Source organism: Sinocyclocheilus grahami, unplaced genomic scaffold (genome assembly GCF_001515645.1).
Source record: "Sinocyclocheilus grahami isolate Dianchi unplaced genomic scaffold, SAMN03320097.WGS_v1.1 scaffold1812.1, whole genome shotgun sequence".
In the NCBI taxonomy this organism is placed as follows: domain Eukaryota; kingdom Metazoa; phylum Chordata; class Actinopteri; order Cypriniformes; family Cyprinidae; genus Sinocyclocheilus; species Sinocyclocheilus grahami.
Genome location: NW_015506991.1, coordinates 99,912 through 112,307, shown reverse-complemented (window position 1 = coordinate 112,307; position 12,396 = coordinate 99,912). Strand labels below are relative to the sequence as shown.

Genomic DNA, 12,396 nt, shown 5'->3' with positions numbered 1-12,396 from the left:
TAGTTGTGTCCTCTTTTGGAAGACCAAACAAAGTAGTTTCGCTTTCACAACGAAAAACACAGCGGCCTAGCGGAAGCCCCGGCTTAGCGTGAGCTGAGGCGTTGACATCCCTCTAAAGAGGGTTGAGAACGGCGCAGCCGGCGGATCCGATGAAGGAGCGGCAAGCACATGTGACGACCCCGGGCTTCATCCACGGTGAAAGCCGATCCGGCGATCCACAGCACTAAGTTGATGTATTCCCTCAGTGTGTTTCAGTGCTTTTGCCTTAGCACTGAAACACAGCGTCTTGGCTGCATCAAACACGACTGCTGTTCCTGAAACCACACCTTCTGTCTTTGTGCACATTTGGGCAGCATTATGCTAATATTTCCACATAGTGAGGTAGATATGTGGGGGCGTGTTAGAACGAGCCGTTTTAGGTAGGCGTGGCTGACTCTTAACTTTTATAAAGAATATCTCTTTGGATTTGAGACTTTAGTCTTTGCAACTTTACAGATCTTCTTTATGCACCAAGAGCTTGTAACACTCCAAAGAGAAAGGAACAATTTTAATCGCATCATATGACCCCTTTAATGTTACTAATTACTAATGTGTCATTTAGCTGAGGCTTTTATTATTACTTTAGTGTTCTGTGAAGGACAGACAATTGGGGTGAGTAAATAATGACAGCATTTTTGAGTGAACTCTCTCTTGATGAGTGAAAATGTTTTGTTTTTTAAAGGAATAGTTTACCCAAAACTGAAAATGTGCTAATTAATTAATCACCCTGAGGCCATCCAAGATGTAGCGGAGTTTGATGGACTAATTAATGGGCTGGAGTCATGTGGATCATGATGTTTTTATCAGCTGTTTGGACTCTCATTCTGACGGCACCCATTCACTGCTGAGGGTGAACTGGTGAGCAACTGAGATATTGCTACATTTTTCCAAAACTGTTCAGATGAAGAAACAAACTCATTTACATCTTGTATGGCTTGTGGGAAAGTAAATTCTCGGCAAATTTTAAATTTTGCGTTAACTATTCCTTGAAAGATTTCTTGCATGGACTGACCAGGTTGTGTATGACATTGGTGAGCGTCCACACCACAGGTACACTGAGGAAAGGGATGCTGAGTAGGACCACATGCAGGGCAGTGGTGAGCAGCAGGTAGGCCAGCCAGATCCCCCGGCTGTTCATCACCCGCGTGTTTGGGTTCACCTCGCTGTGAGCAACGCCCACATTCATCCTGCACGAAAACAACAGCCGTGATATGCTTCATGCAAACACCCAAAGAAAGCCATTAAAAAACAAATTAGGATGCCCTTTAACAAAGACCACACTCTTTTACAATGAGACATTCGTTATCACAATTATATAACATTAATCTCTGCAACGATAAATTGTTTGTGGTTTATTTAGGGGTGTATACGACCGACCGAGTCTAATATGTACTTATAGTATGTACAACATTCATGCAGATTTGTCATCCGAACACTGTTAGCTATCCGGCTAGTGAATTCAATAGTAGTTCAGTCGCTGCTGATAAAAGCTGAAGAAATGGCTCCATGAAAAAGAGCCATGTTTGAAACACAAATATCAAAACCAGCAATCAAAACTGCTCGAAATGCAAGTTAAAGTACATGAAATAGTGTAAATAAAGAGCTAACGTTGTCATATAACAGCCACCCACCTTGCGAAGTAACCAGGAAATAGACAGTGTGCGGCTGTGTTTGAAAACCTAGCGAGTCGCCTGCGTAGACAGCATCCTAAGCGCGTGCCGGGCAGAGCCGATGACGATGTCTAGCAAGCAGCGCACTAGGTTTGAAACACAGCCATAGATTTTCTCCGCCCTCTGACCATTACTACAGCGAGGATTTATTTTAAATAATTCGTTTTAATTTGTTTATTTCATTGTTTTAGTAAGTATTTTTATTTCAAATTTTATTACCAGGGTATTTTTGTGTTGAAGTTTATTTAGATATGTCAGCTTGTAAGGAATATGTAACTTATTTATTTTTTTATTCTCAAGTATTCTAATTAATATATATATAATATGATCTAATTAATAGAATTAGAGTAATATAAAGTAATATAGATATATTAATATAATAGGCTATAGCCTGGTAATATAGAGTAACAAAATAAATACTATTTACTGTATTACCTTTTTCTTTTAATATGTTTGTATCTTCATAATTCTTAGTTTGTAGTAAAGCTTGTATATTTTATTACACTTCCACAAGTACTGACATTGTCATTTATGTTTTACATTTGACAAATTAAACTTTTAACATTTAAAAAAATATATTAATAGACTATTAAAAATATTTCATGAGTGAAATAAGTTATTAGAGGTGATATCTAGAGTTTTTATAGATTCACTGGTAGTGGCAAGATTCCTACTTCCTTTTCACATACTGTGACCACAGGAAAAAATTCACACATAATAATAAGAATTATATTTTAGCAATGATGTCAGAATATATCTGATGATGATGCTTTCACTCTATTATTTGTTTAAATTTTTCTTTGAAATATATTTTTAATTTGTTGTTCTATGTGTCTTTCCTGTCAAAAGGGGGAAAAACGGTGCTGGAATAAGTCAATAATGTGAACTCTGTCTTTGCTTGTTTTGTGTGTTTGTTGGTAAACCAAGTTCCCTTTTGTAGGTATGACTTCATTCTTGGCAGGACAACACACACACGTTCCTGAGAGAACTGAGTGGCGACAGAGTCTCTGAGTTTTGGACATATTTTGCAGGAAGCTTCATACCGCCATAAAACGTAGCATGAATGTTTATGGAAATCACATCTTCCCTCTCTTTTTATAGAGAGCTGTTGACCAGACTGGGAAATTTGACCACATTCGCTCAGTCATTTCCTTGTTGATTAGAGTATACTAGTACTAGTAAAAGTAATTTGCCTACATGTTAACTCTTCAATTAATTTCTTTGCTCCTTCAAATAAAAATAGGCTACACATGAATGAAGACAATAGAAGACTTGTTGATATATTTATTAGCTATAAATTACACACTTCTTTGGAAGTTATTTAAAAACATGTTACACATTGTAATAAAATTGGACAATAAATATAGAAATAAATAAGAACACAATAAATAGTTCTATTAATATTTCACCTCATGTCAAGCATGAACTCTTAAAATGTTACCGCAAGATGTTATTAAATCTATGTTATTATAACACAGGAGAACCTTTGAAGAAGCAGCAAAAGCTGTTTGAACGTTTTGACCAATGTGATCACAACTGATATGTATCTGTCTCTTTCCTCTCAATCTAACACGGTTTCATCTCAAATTTAGGAGCTTCTGTGGACGCCAGAAATGAGAAGACGCGTGCAGATATGATAGAGAAGGAGTAGAGCCTTTCCATGCTGTCCCGGCACAGAGCGTTGTCATACCAGTTCACTGCAGTCAAAGGATGGTCCACCACTGGTTCCTGATCATCAAACAAGAACAATAATGAAATTAAAAGTGTTTACTAGAGAAACCGATGCAGCAACAATTTACATACGAAACTTTCCAGGAGGATAAAAGATAAGGATGTGGGAACAACTTTGTGCCTCTTGCTAGTGGCAGGTGTCCAGACATTATATCAAAAGGAAGTACATGAAACAATAGCAAAGATTTTGAATAAAAACAGACATAGGCCTACCTTAAGCATGCGCAGGAGGTCTCCGGTAACGTCTGCGATCTCGTTGGCACGCGCTCTCCACTCACTGCAAGCTGAATTCTTAAACACGCCATTCTTGTGGAAAATTCTGGTGTAGTTTTTCAGAGCAAGAACAATTCTTGATTGACAAGCCTGAAATGCAAGACACATAGGGACAAATTACAACATTTGACAAAGTAAACACTTTTATGTATAGACCAGTGTTTCTCAACCCTGGTCCTGAGCGCCCCCTAACACTGCACATTTTGTATGTCTCCCTTATCTGACACACCCATTTCAGGTCCTGGAGTTTCTTTTTTAATGAGCTAATGAGTTGAATCAGGTGTGTTTGATTAGGGAGACACACAAAATGTACAGTGCTGGGGGGCGCCCAGGACCAGGGTTGAGAAACACTGGTATAGACCTTAGTCAGGTTAGATGTCATATTGAATTTTATGTGGATGAAAATGAGGCTGTGAGAGATGCTACAACTACAATCGCTCACGCTGTATAAAAGTTGATCATTTTCACAACTTTAAAAACGTTTGTGGAGTTTTTTTTTCCTATTTTTTTTTCTTAAAAACGCTTCATTAGGTGAACAATTGGAATGTTGTTAAATAGCAGTACAAATATTCTCATTCCTGTCAAAAATTAAATATGGCTTTACGCTAGCCGAACATAGTTGATCAACAAGAGAAATTAGAAAATCATTACTATAAAAACATGCATCGGAATTATTCCGTTATTTACCTCTTTGTTGCTTTGGAGGCTCAGTGGGTCGCATGTGTCAATCGGTCTTATAGACACTGGAGGGTCATCAATGATACTTGACATTTTTGGAGACTCAACCTGCATTGAGCATAAAATGCGTTATTATTATTAAGAACTCAAGAAGGTGTTTGAAAAAAAATCTTAAAAGAAATAAAGATAAGTTATTATAAACCGAATAGATCATCCTCAATGTACGTACCATGATGTATAAATCTCTCGCCATCTCATTGAGTTTGATGGACAGCGCTTTACACTCCGAGAAATTCACCTCACCAGCTGAGCGCGCAGGAGCTCCACTGGCGCTTGACAGCGCCGATAACGCCACGCAAAATACCAATAATAATGATGAAGCCATAGTTACAAAATGTCCTATAGAATCTGTTACAGTGTATCCTTTCTTCTGCAGTGCTTAGAATGCAAATTGCTTGTAGTGGCTCCCCTGCATCTCATTTTTATGGTGGGGAGGTGAGTCACCAGGATTTCCCCCCGACAGGTAGCCTGAGACTTAGCCTAAGTAACTACTTTGAGTTTCGATTTCATAAAAAAAAGTGTTGTTCTTCAAATTTCATTCTCCAAGATGCTCAGCATAATACTTAAAACCTTGATGAGCTCAAATAATAATAATTATTTTTATGAGTAGCTTCATGACGCCATCAAAATTGAGTTTGAGATACCTTTAAAGACGTGAAATACATTAAATATCTTTTGCATTGTTCAAACCAGGGTGCTAAGTCCTATTAGCTAATTATGGGGGCCAATTGTGGTTTGGGGGTCTTGAAGGGATAGTCTACCCAAAAACATTTTAATTCTGTCATCATTTATTTAACTTCACACCATATGACTTTACCTTCTTCTGATAAAGATTTTTGGAAAAAAAATCCATCTCTGTGTCCGTATAATGCAAGTGGATATTCACCCAAAAGTTGACAATTAATTGTTATAAATAAGTGATGGTTTATATTAATGGGAGAATTTTCATTTTTGGGAGAAGTATCCCTTTAAAGGTATATATCCTTCTTACAAATAACAAATGTATGTTATGGCTTTGGGCCAAAAATAAATGTTGCATTATATCCAAACATATTATCTTAAATTTGATACAATTTTAAACATTTTTAAATAATTAAACAAACATATAAATAACATTTTTAAATAATTTTTAATCAAATTAAAATATATTGTTTTTACGTTTCAATGCAATAAATAAATAAATACAATTTTTAATATATACATTTAAAAAATGAACATATACGTATGCTTCAGCAGCATCCCCTAACCCAACCAGACCCCGTACAAAAAACCTGTTTACTTTGTTACACTTTCAGATAAACATAATTGACTATTTTTAATAATTGTTTTCCCTCACAATGTCAAAAATGTCAGGTTTTACAATCCTTGTGAAGACATTTGGTCCCCAAAATGTAGCATAAACCAGTACACACACATGCACACACACACACACACACACACACACATATAAATTATGTTTTTACATTTTTACATTTAATTTGTTTATTGTATTTCTGACACATGTTTTTCCTATGGTACTCGTGCTGATTGTGGTGTAAGGTCATATATGAGTGGAATTTTCTTGAAAATATTCTAACAAATATTATTAGTTAACTATTAAATTTGAAATTTAAAAGAATTGCCATCAACCAGTCCACTGAGGTGCTGTACTAAAAAGAGGGCACAACAAAAGTGATAGGGGAAGTCTGATGATGTAACTTAAATAGACCTAATACTGAACCATGCTATACTAACATAACTAACCTAGTATTGTTATATCAATTTTTACATAAGCTCCAGCTATTTATATATGTATTTATTTTTTATTGATTGGTTGATGGAGTTATTGAAATAATGTAGAGATCTGAGTTTCACATGAACTTGTGAGCCAAGGTATTTTTGGAGTGTACCTCTATTTTGCTGACAAAAATCTGCTTTAACTTAGAACTCTGCATTACATAGCAACAGGAATTTTCTTCCACCTCGACCAAGCACATATAAGATTCATGAGAATTTAAGGTGGTAAATCTCCTCTACAGGTCTTCCCATTCACAAATGTTTGACCAATTCATTGACATTACTACATAACAAAACAATTCACCCATTATAACTGAAATGATAGAACTTCCAAAGCTGTAAACCTAACAACTTTTCTTAGAATCCTGAATGAGATCAGATGAGTTCCCTCATCTGAAAGTTTTTTTTTTATTATGGGAGGAAGTGAGACTATGTCCACAAACCGTGCATACAGCAAGCACAAAATTTCTTCTTTCTTGAAGACAGCTGTCTGCTTGTAGTGATGTAAACATCTACCTTGATTGATCCTATAAGTTTCTGCTGACTTTTTATAGCTTCTGGTCATGTTTGTCTTCAAACTGTCCTACCTTACAGACCATCTCATCAATAAATAGCCTAACCCTATACCACATTTAAACTTGGGAAAATGTTCAATACATTCATTTGACATGTCAGGGAAATATTTAAGGTTTATGATTTGTTTGTGTTATTATCTGACATATTTGAGACTGAGTTGTATTAACAAAAGTCTTTGTATTTTGGAGCCAACAGATCATGCAAGTCACATAATTATATAGGCTAATTTCTGTTTTGATTGATAGATAGATAGATAGATAGATAGATAGATAGATAGATAGATAGATAGATAGATAGATAGATAGATAGATAGATAGATAGATAGATAGATAGAATCTAATGTTCTTAACTTAAATAATATTTTCATTTCAAACACTCTTAAAGCCCCTATGATGATTCCGGATGCAGTTCGATCTAACCCGGACGTGCGTGCTTGTTATTGTTTTGAATGAAGCGAGTAGTATGAGCATATGGATCCGAGGATAACCGTATTTTAGAGGTATGATTTATCCTGTTAAATATTCACAATTCACAATTTAAGTCCCTTCCTGCTAGTTTGTTGAAAGAACTTTATAAACGAACTGAAATCCCGAGTATAGATGTCAGACGTGCCATGCACAGAAATTGAATAACTTCTCTCTTTTATTCGGATGTATTTTAAAAGATTACGCTATAATCATTATTTGAATACATTACAGTCACACACTTCGATGCAATAACATCCCGTTTTTCCACGAAGTGTGCAACAGTATTGCTGTGTTTCAAACCTAGTGAACTGCCTACCTAGACAGCAGTTTTAGGAAGCATAGGAAGCATTAATTCAGAATTGGAATGTGCCTGTTGAACTCATGATGCCTAAAAATGCTGTCTAGGTAGGCAGTTAACTGGGTTTGTAAAAGCAAATATTAGATAAATTGGTAAAAAAATAAAAAAAATAATTAAAATATCTAGCATGTTTTCATGGTACCATTTTACATGATGCATCTTCAAGTCAATAAAATGTTATTGTCACTAAAATTAAAAAAAAATTTAGGGAGAGAATAAATGAAAAATGTTAGCTTTTATTTCCATATTTTAAGGAGAAATTTGGATGGTAACAGGCTACAAATTCATTGCATTAAGAAGGAAGACGTAAATAATTATATCAAACAAACAAACAAACAAACACACACATATATATATATATATATTATTTGTTTGATGTTTTAAGGACAATACTTCTATTATATACACATAGAAATAGACATATATAAACATAGAAAAACACAACAATAAGTAATATATATTTTTAAGGGACACAAAAGGACCCCTTGACCCCATTTCCTATCCCTCTAACCCAGCACCACCATCCTCATGATGAACTTTGAGGGTCTGGACCCGGGTTTGGGCGAGTACACGCCCGGCCTGGACTCTTCAATGGACCCGCGGCTCGACCCAGCGCTACTGCAGGGCGTAGAGCTCGACCCCGACGCGCTGGCTGTTCCCGTGTCCGAATCCATGCACATAGTGGAGGGCATGTACTCGGAGCTGCACAGCGTGGCTGCTGAAGTTGGGATCCCTGTGACGGCAACACATTTTGATCTGCAGGAGGAGCTGCTGTGGATGGGGAACCACCGGGTGAAGTCACACATTTATTGCTGCATTTATGCTACCAGTCAAAAGTTTGGAATAATGAAGTTTTTTTTTAAATGTTTTTCGAAGAGGTCTCTTATGCTCACCAAGGCTGCATTTAATTGAAAAACACTTATATTGTGAAATATAACCACAAATTAAAATTGTAATAATTATTTTAACATATTTTAAAGGGGTCATATGATGTTGCTAAAAAGAACATTATTTTGTGTATTTGGTGTAATGAAATGTGTTTATGCGGTTTAAGGTTCAAAAAACACATTATTTTCCACATACTGTACATTATTGTTTCTCCTCTATGCCCCGCCTTTCTGAAACGCGTCGATTTTTACAAAGCTCATCGGTCTGAAAAGCAAGGTGTGCTCTGATTGGCCAGCTATCCAGTGCATTGTGATTGGCCGAATACCTCAAGCGTGAGACAGAAATTTTACGCGCCTTACCATACTGTGTTTCCATCATACAGTCTATGGTTTCCATGTGTCCAGCGCGACGAGACAAAACCAATAAAACCCATTACAAACGAGGCATTTGTTGCTTCCAGTGGGGACATAATTACTGATTGTAATGAATTATACTGTGTTTTTACGCTTTGCGTTGCGTATTGCGCCACGTAAACATAAAACCATGTCTGCATTTGTGATCAGAGAAATAACAAACAATAAGCGCTACTCTACACTGCTCAAAACTCGCGTTTGAATCATCAGTGGCAAATTCTTTAAATATAAAAAATTTACTTACAGGCTGTGAGTCAGAAGCACCAGACTGTCCTTGCAAAGTTGGAACTGCCCCACTTTATAGAAACATTATGTCCTCTTTTGGAAGGCCAAACAAAGTAGTTTCGCTTTCACAACGAAACCCAGCGGCTTGAGTGAGCGGCGCCCGGCGGACTCGACAAAGGAGGCTTGCGGCAACCACATGTGACGACCCCGGGCTGGACTCTGCTTCGTCCACGGTGAAAGCCGATCCGGCAAGAAGTTGATGTTTTTCCTCAGCAACCAGCATGGATCAGCTCCAGGCATGACGAAGCGGATATCGTCCTCTTTTGGAAGGCCAAACAAAGTAGTTTTGCTTTCACAATGAAACACAGCGCCTTCACGACATGGCGGCGGCGGCAACAACAATACTACAGCGAGAATAAAAGTTACGCCTTCTTTCTTTGCGTGAACATTTGGTCGGCGTTATGCAAATCTTCCCACATCGTGATGTAGATATGTGGGGGGGGGGTTAGAACGAGCCGTTTTAGGTAGGCGTGGCTGACTCTTAAATTTTATAAAGAATATCTTGGATTTGAGACTTTAGTCTTTGCAACTTTACAGATCTTCTTTATGCACCAAGAGCTTGTAACACTCCAAAGAGAAAGGAAAAGTTTAAATCGCATCATATGACCCCTTTAAGATCTAATTCCTATGTTGGCAAAGCTGAATTTTCAGCAGCCATTACTCTAGTTTTTAGTTTCACTAAAGTTTCTGATCTTTCAGAAATTATTCCAATATGCGGATTTGGTGCTTAATTATTATTGGGGCTTATTTATTAATAATGGTCTTACTAATACTGACAACAGTTTTTGCTGCTCTGTATTTTTGTGAAATAGTGATATATTTTTTAGGATTCTTTGATTAATATAAAGTTCAAAAGAACTGTTTATTTGGAATAGAAATCTTTTGTAACATAAAATGTATAAATGTATTTGTTATCAAATTTAATCAACTGAATGTGCCCTTGCTGAATAAAAATATTAATTTCTTAAAAAAAAATTATTACACTGTCATTCAAAAGTTTGGGGTATCACAGTTTCCACAAAAATATGAAAAAGCAAAAAAAAAAAATTTGAGCAGCAAATCAGCATATTAGAATGATTTCTAAAGGATCATGTGACACTGAAGACTGGAGTAATGGAAAATTCAGCTTTATCATCATAGGAATAAATTGCATTTAAAAATGTATTCAAATAGAACACAGTTATTTTAAATTGTAATAATATTTAACTATATTATGGTTTTACTGTATTTCTTAATCAAATAAATGCATCCTTGGTGAGCATAAGAGACTTACTCAAAAACATTAAAAAAAAAATCAAAATTATTCCAAACTTTTTTTTTTATTAATATTTTTATTGAAGGAAGAACAGAGTGACATATTACAGACCCACAACCCACAAAAAACAATGAATAATCTTAATAAATAAAAACAAATTCCAAAAATGGTAAAACAAAATCTCGAAGTTTTGATATTACAAACAATGATGAAATACTTGACATTATTGTTAGCCTATTGTGTCTGATTGCGTGATCCATTTCAATGTGCAACAGGCATTTTAATTTCACTATTAATTTTAGTTTGGGGGAATAGTTATGCCCTTTTCAAAATATGTAATCATTGGAGTCTATGCTGAATAAAAACGTTTGGTGGATCCTCTAAGAGAATATTTAATTTTCTCCCATTTCAAAAACAGCATCACATCACTAAGCCAGAGTGAAACTAAAGATGGTTTACTTGATTTCAAGTCCAATGGTTTTGGATTAGATGATGAAATATCTAAACAAGTGTGATCTGGCAGATTGTATTTTGAGGAGAGTGTTGAGAATGGGGCAAAAACATCAATAAAAAGATCACTTAATTTGACAAGACCCGACTGTTGCCACTGACTGAAGACTGAGTCCAATTGAGCTGGAAGGAATAGGTGATTCCTATTGAGTGATTGCATATAGGGCTGGCTATGGAGAAGTCTTTGAAACCAAAACATTGTCTAAATTGAAACCAAATCTGGAGGGTATTTGCTACGACTGGGCTTTGAGTACACAATGAAATACAAATGGGCAATTTGGATAAAGCTAAAGCAGGAAGAGGTGATGAAGTACAAGAATTATTATTCCAAACATTTGACCAGCCGTGTAGCCTACTACGTCATCTACTCAAATAATATGCAGAGCTGTAAAATGAATCAGTATACCTAGCAAGTGTTTTCACCAAAAATTCTGCATGAATGGATAAATGTTTCTATTGAAGTTGGGACATTTAAGTCTAAAGTCTAATCTCGCTCCAAAAATTCAGCTGTGGTTTTGATAACCATTGAACACATCATCTCTGATGTACTTCCACATTGAAATGGTGATGTCACTTTATTCACAAGCATGAGCCGCATTGCTGACCTGGGTGTGTGTGTGTGTGTGTTTGTTCTTTCCTCTGTTTCGTAACAGGGACATGCAAGTTCCTTCTTTGGTCCGACAATGGGCCGCTACTCCTCTTTCCAGGTGCACATGACCGATGATATTCGCCACATCCAGAGTATGGACACAGGGGTGCTGTTTCTGACCAAAAACAACCTCAAATGCCTCACGCGAGGAGGTTTAATTATGTTTGATTATACGTGAGTTGCACACCCACATATACTATAATGATCGTTTGAAGATGTAAATGCAGGTATCATGTCCATACTAGCACGTCTTTGTCGGAAACCCTCAAAGCATAATGTCATGCAGAACACAGGCATACCCTGCAAATACTGTAATAAAAGGTTTTATTTGCTTATGTATGCCTATGTGTGGGTATTCATTCATTCGTTGTTTTTGTTTTTTTTCAGAACGGAGGAGGGTGCTGACATGCACAGTTTGATTCTGACCGATAATAACACATTGTTAATGGGGGGTCTGCAGAACTATGTGGCCGAATTGGACCTCACAACAGTACAGGAAACACAAAAAGTAGGATTATACAACACTCCTTCAGTAATACTTTAAAACAAACTACCTTTTTTATATAGCATTTATTAATGAATGTTTTTAAAATAAAAATAAAAGAATAAAGGTAAAAAATTAAATGTACATTTTATAGTTCAGCTTTATCAAATTCATATATTTTTTAAATAATTTAATTATTTGTAAAGATGATTGAATAAATAAATGAATTGAATTATAAAATAATGATACATTTTATATATATATATATATATATATATATATAT

At 35.9% G+C, this 12,396-nt stretch overlaps 2 protein-coding genes and 1 long non-coding RNA gene across 3 annotated transcripts in view; 2 read left to right on the top strand and 1 right to left on the bottom strand.

Moving 5' to 3' along the window:
• LOC107572780 (ORM1-like protein 2) overlaps positions 1-1,723 on the bottom strand; it is a 6,575-nt gene extending 4,852 nt beyond the window's left edge. Inside the window, exons 1-2 of the mRNA XM_016259219.1 lie at positions 1,671-1,723; positions 1,052-1,226 (exon numbers count right to left, since the gene is read on the bottom strand). Of these exons, the coding sequence (XP_016114705.1) occupies positions 1,052-1,225 (174 nt within the window). The 5' untranslated portion in view covers position 1,226; positions 1,671-1,723. The remainder of the gene's footprint in view (positions 1-1,051; positions 1,227-1,670) is intronic.
• On the top strand, positions 871-3,377 carry LOC107572782 (uncharacterized). The gene is made up of 3 exons (XR_001607400.1): positions 871-897; positions 1,033-1,147; positions 3,302-3,377. It is a non-coding gene; the product is annotated as an uncharacterized lncRNA (long non-coding RNA).
• A 3,845-nt stretch (positions 3,378-7,222) lies between these two features.
• pan2 (poly(A) specific ribonuclease subunit PAN2) overlaps positions 7,223-12,396 on the top strand; it is a 20,174-nt gene continuing 15,000 nt past the window's right edge. Inside the window, exons 1-4 of the mRNA XM_016259220.1 lie at positions 7,223-7,302; positions 8,144-8,420; positions 11,633-11,802; positions 12,016-12,136. Coding sequence (XP_016114706.1) covers positions 8,157-8,420; positions 11,633-11,802; positions 12,016-12,136 — 555 coding nt within the window. The 5' untranslated portion in view covers positions 7,223-7,302; positions 8,144-8,156. The remainder of the gene's footprint in view (positions 7,303-8,143; positions 8,421-11,632; positions 11,803-12,015; positions 12,137-12,396) is intronic.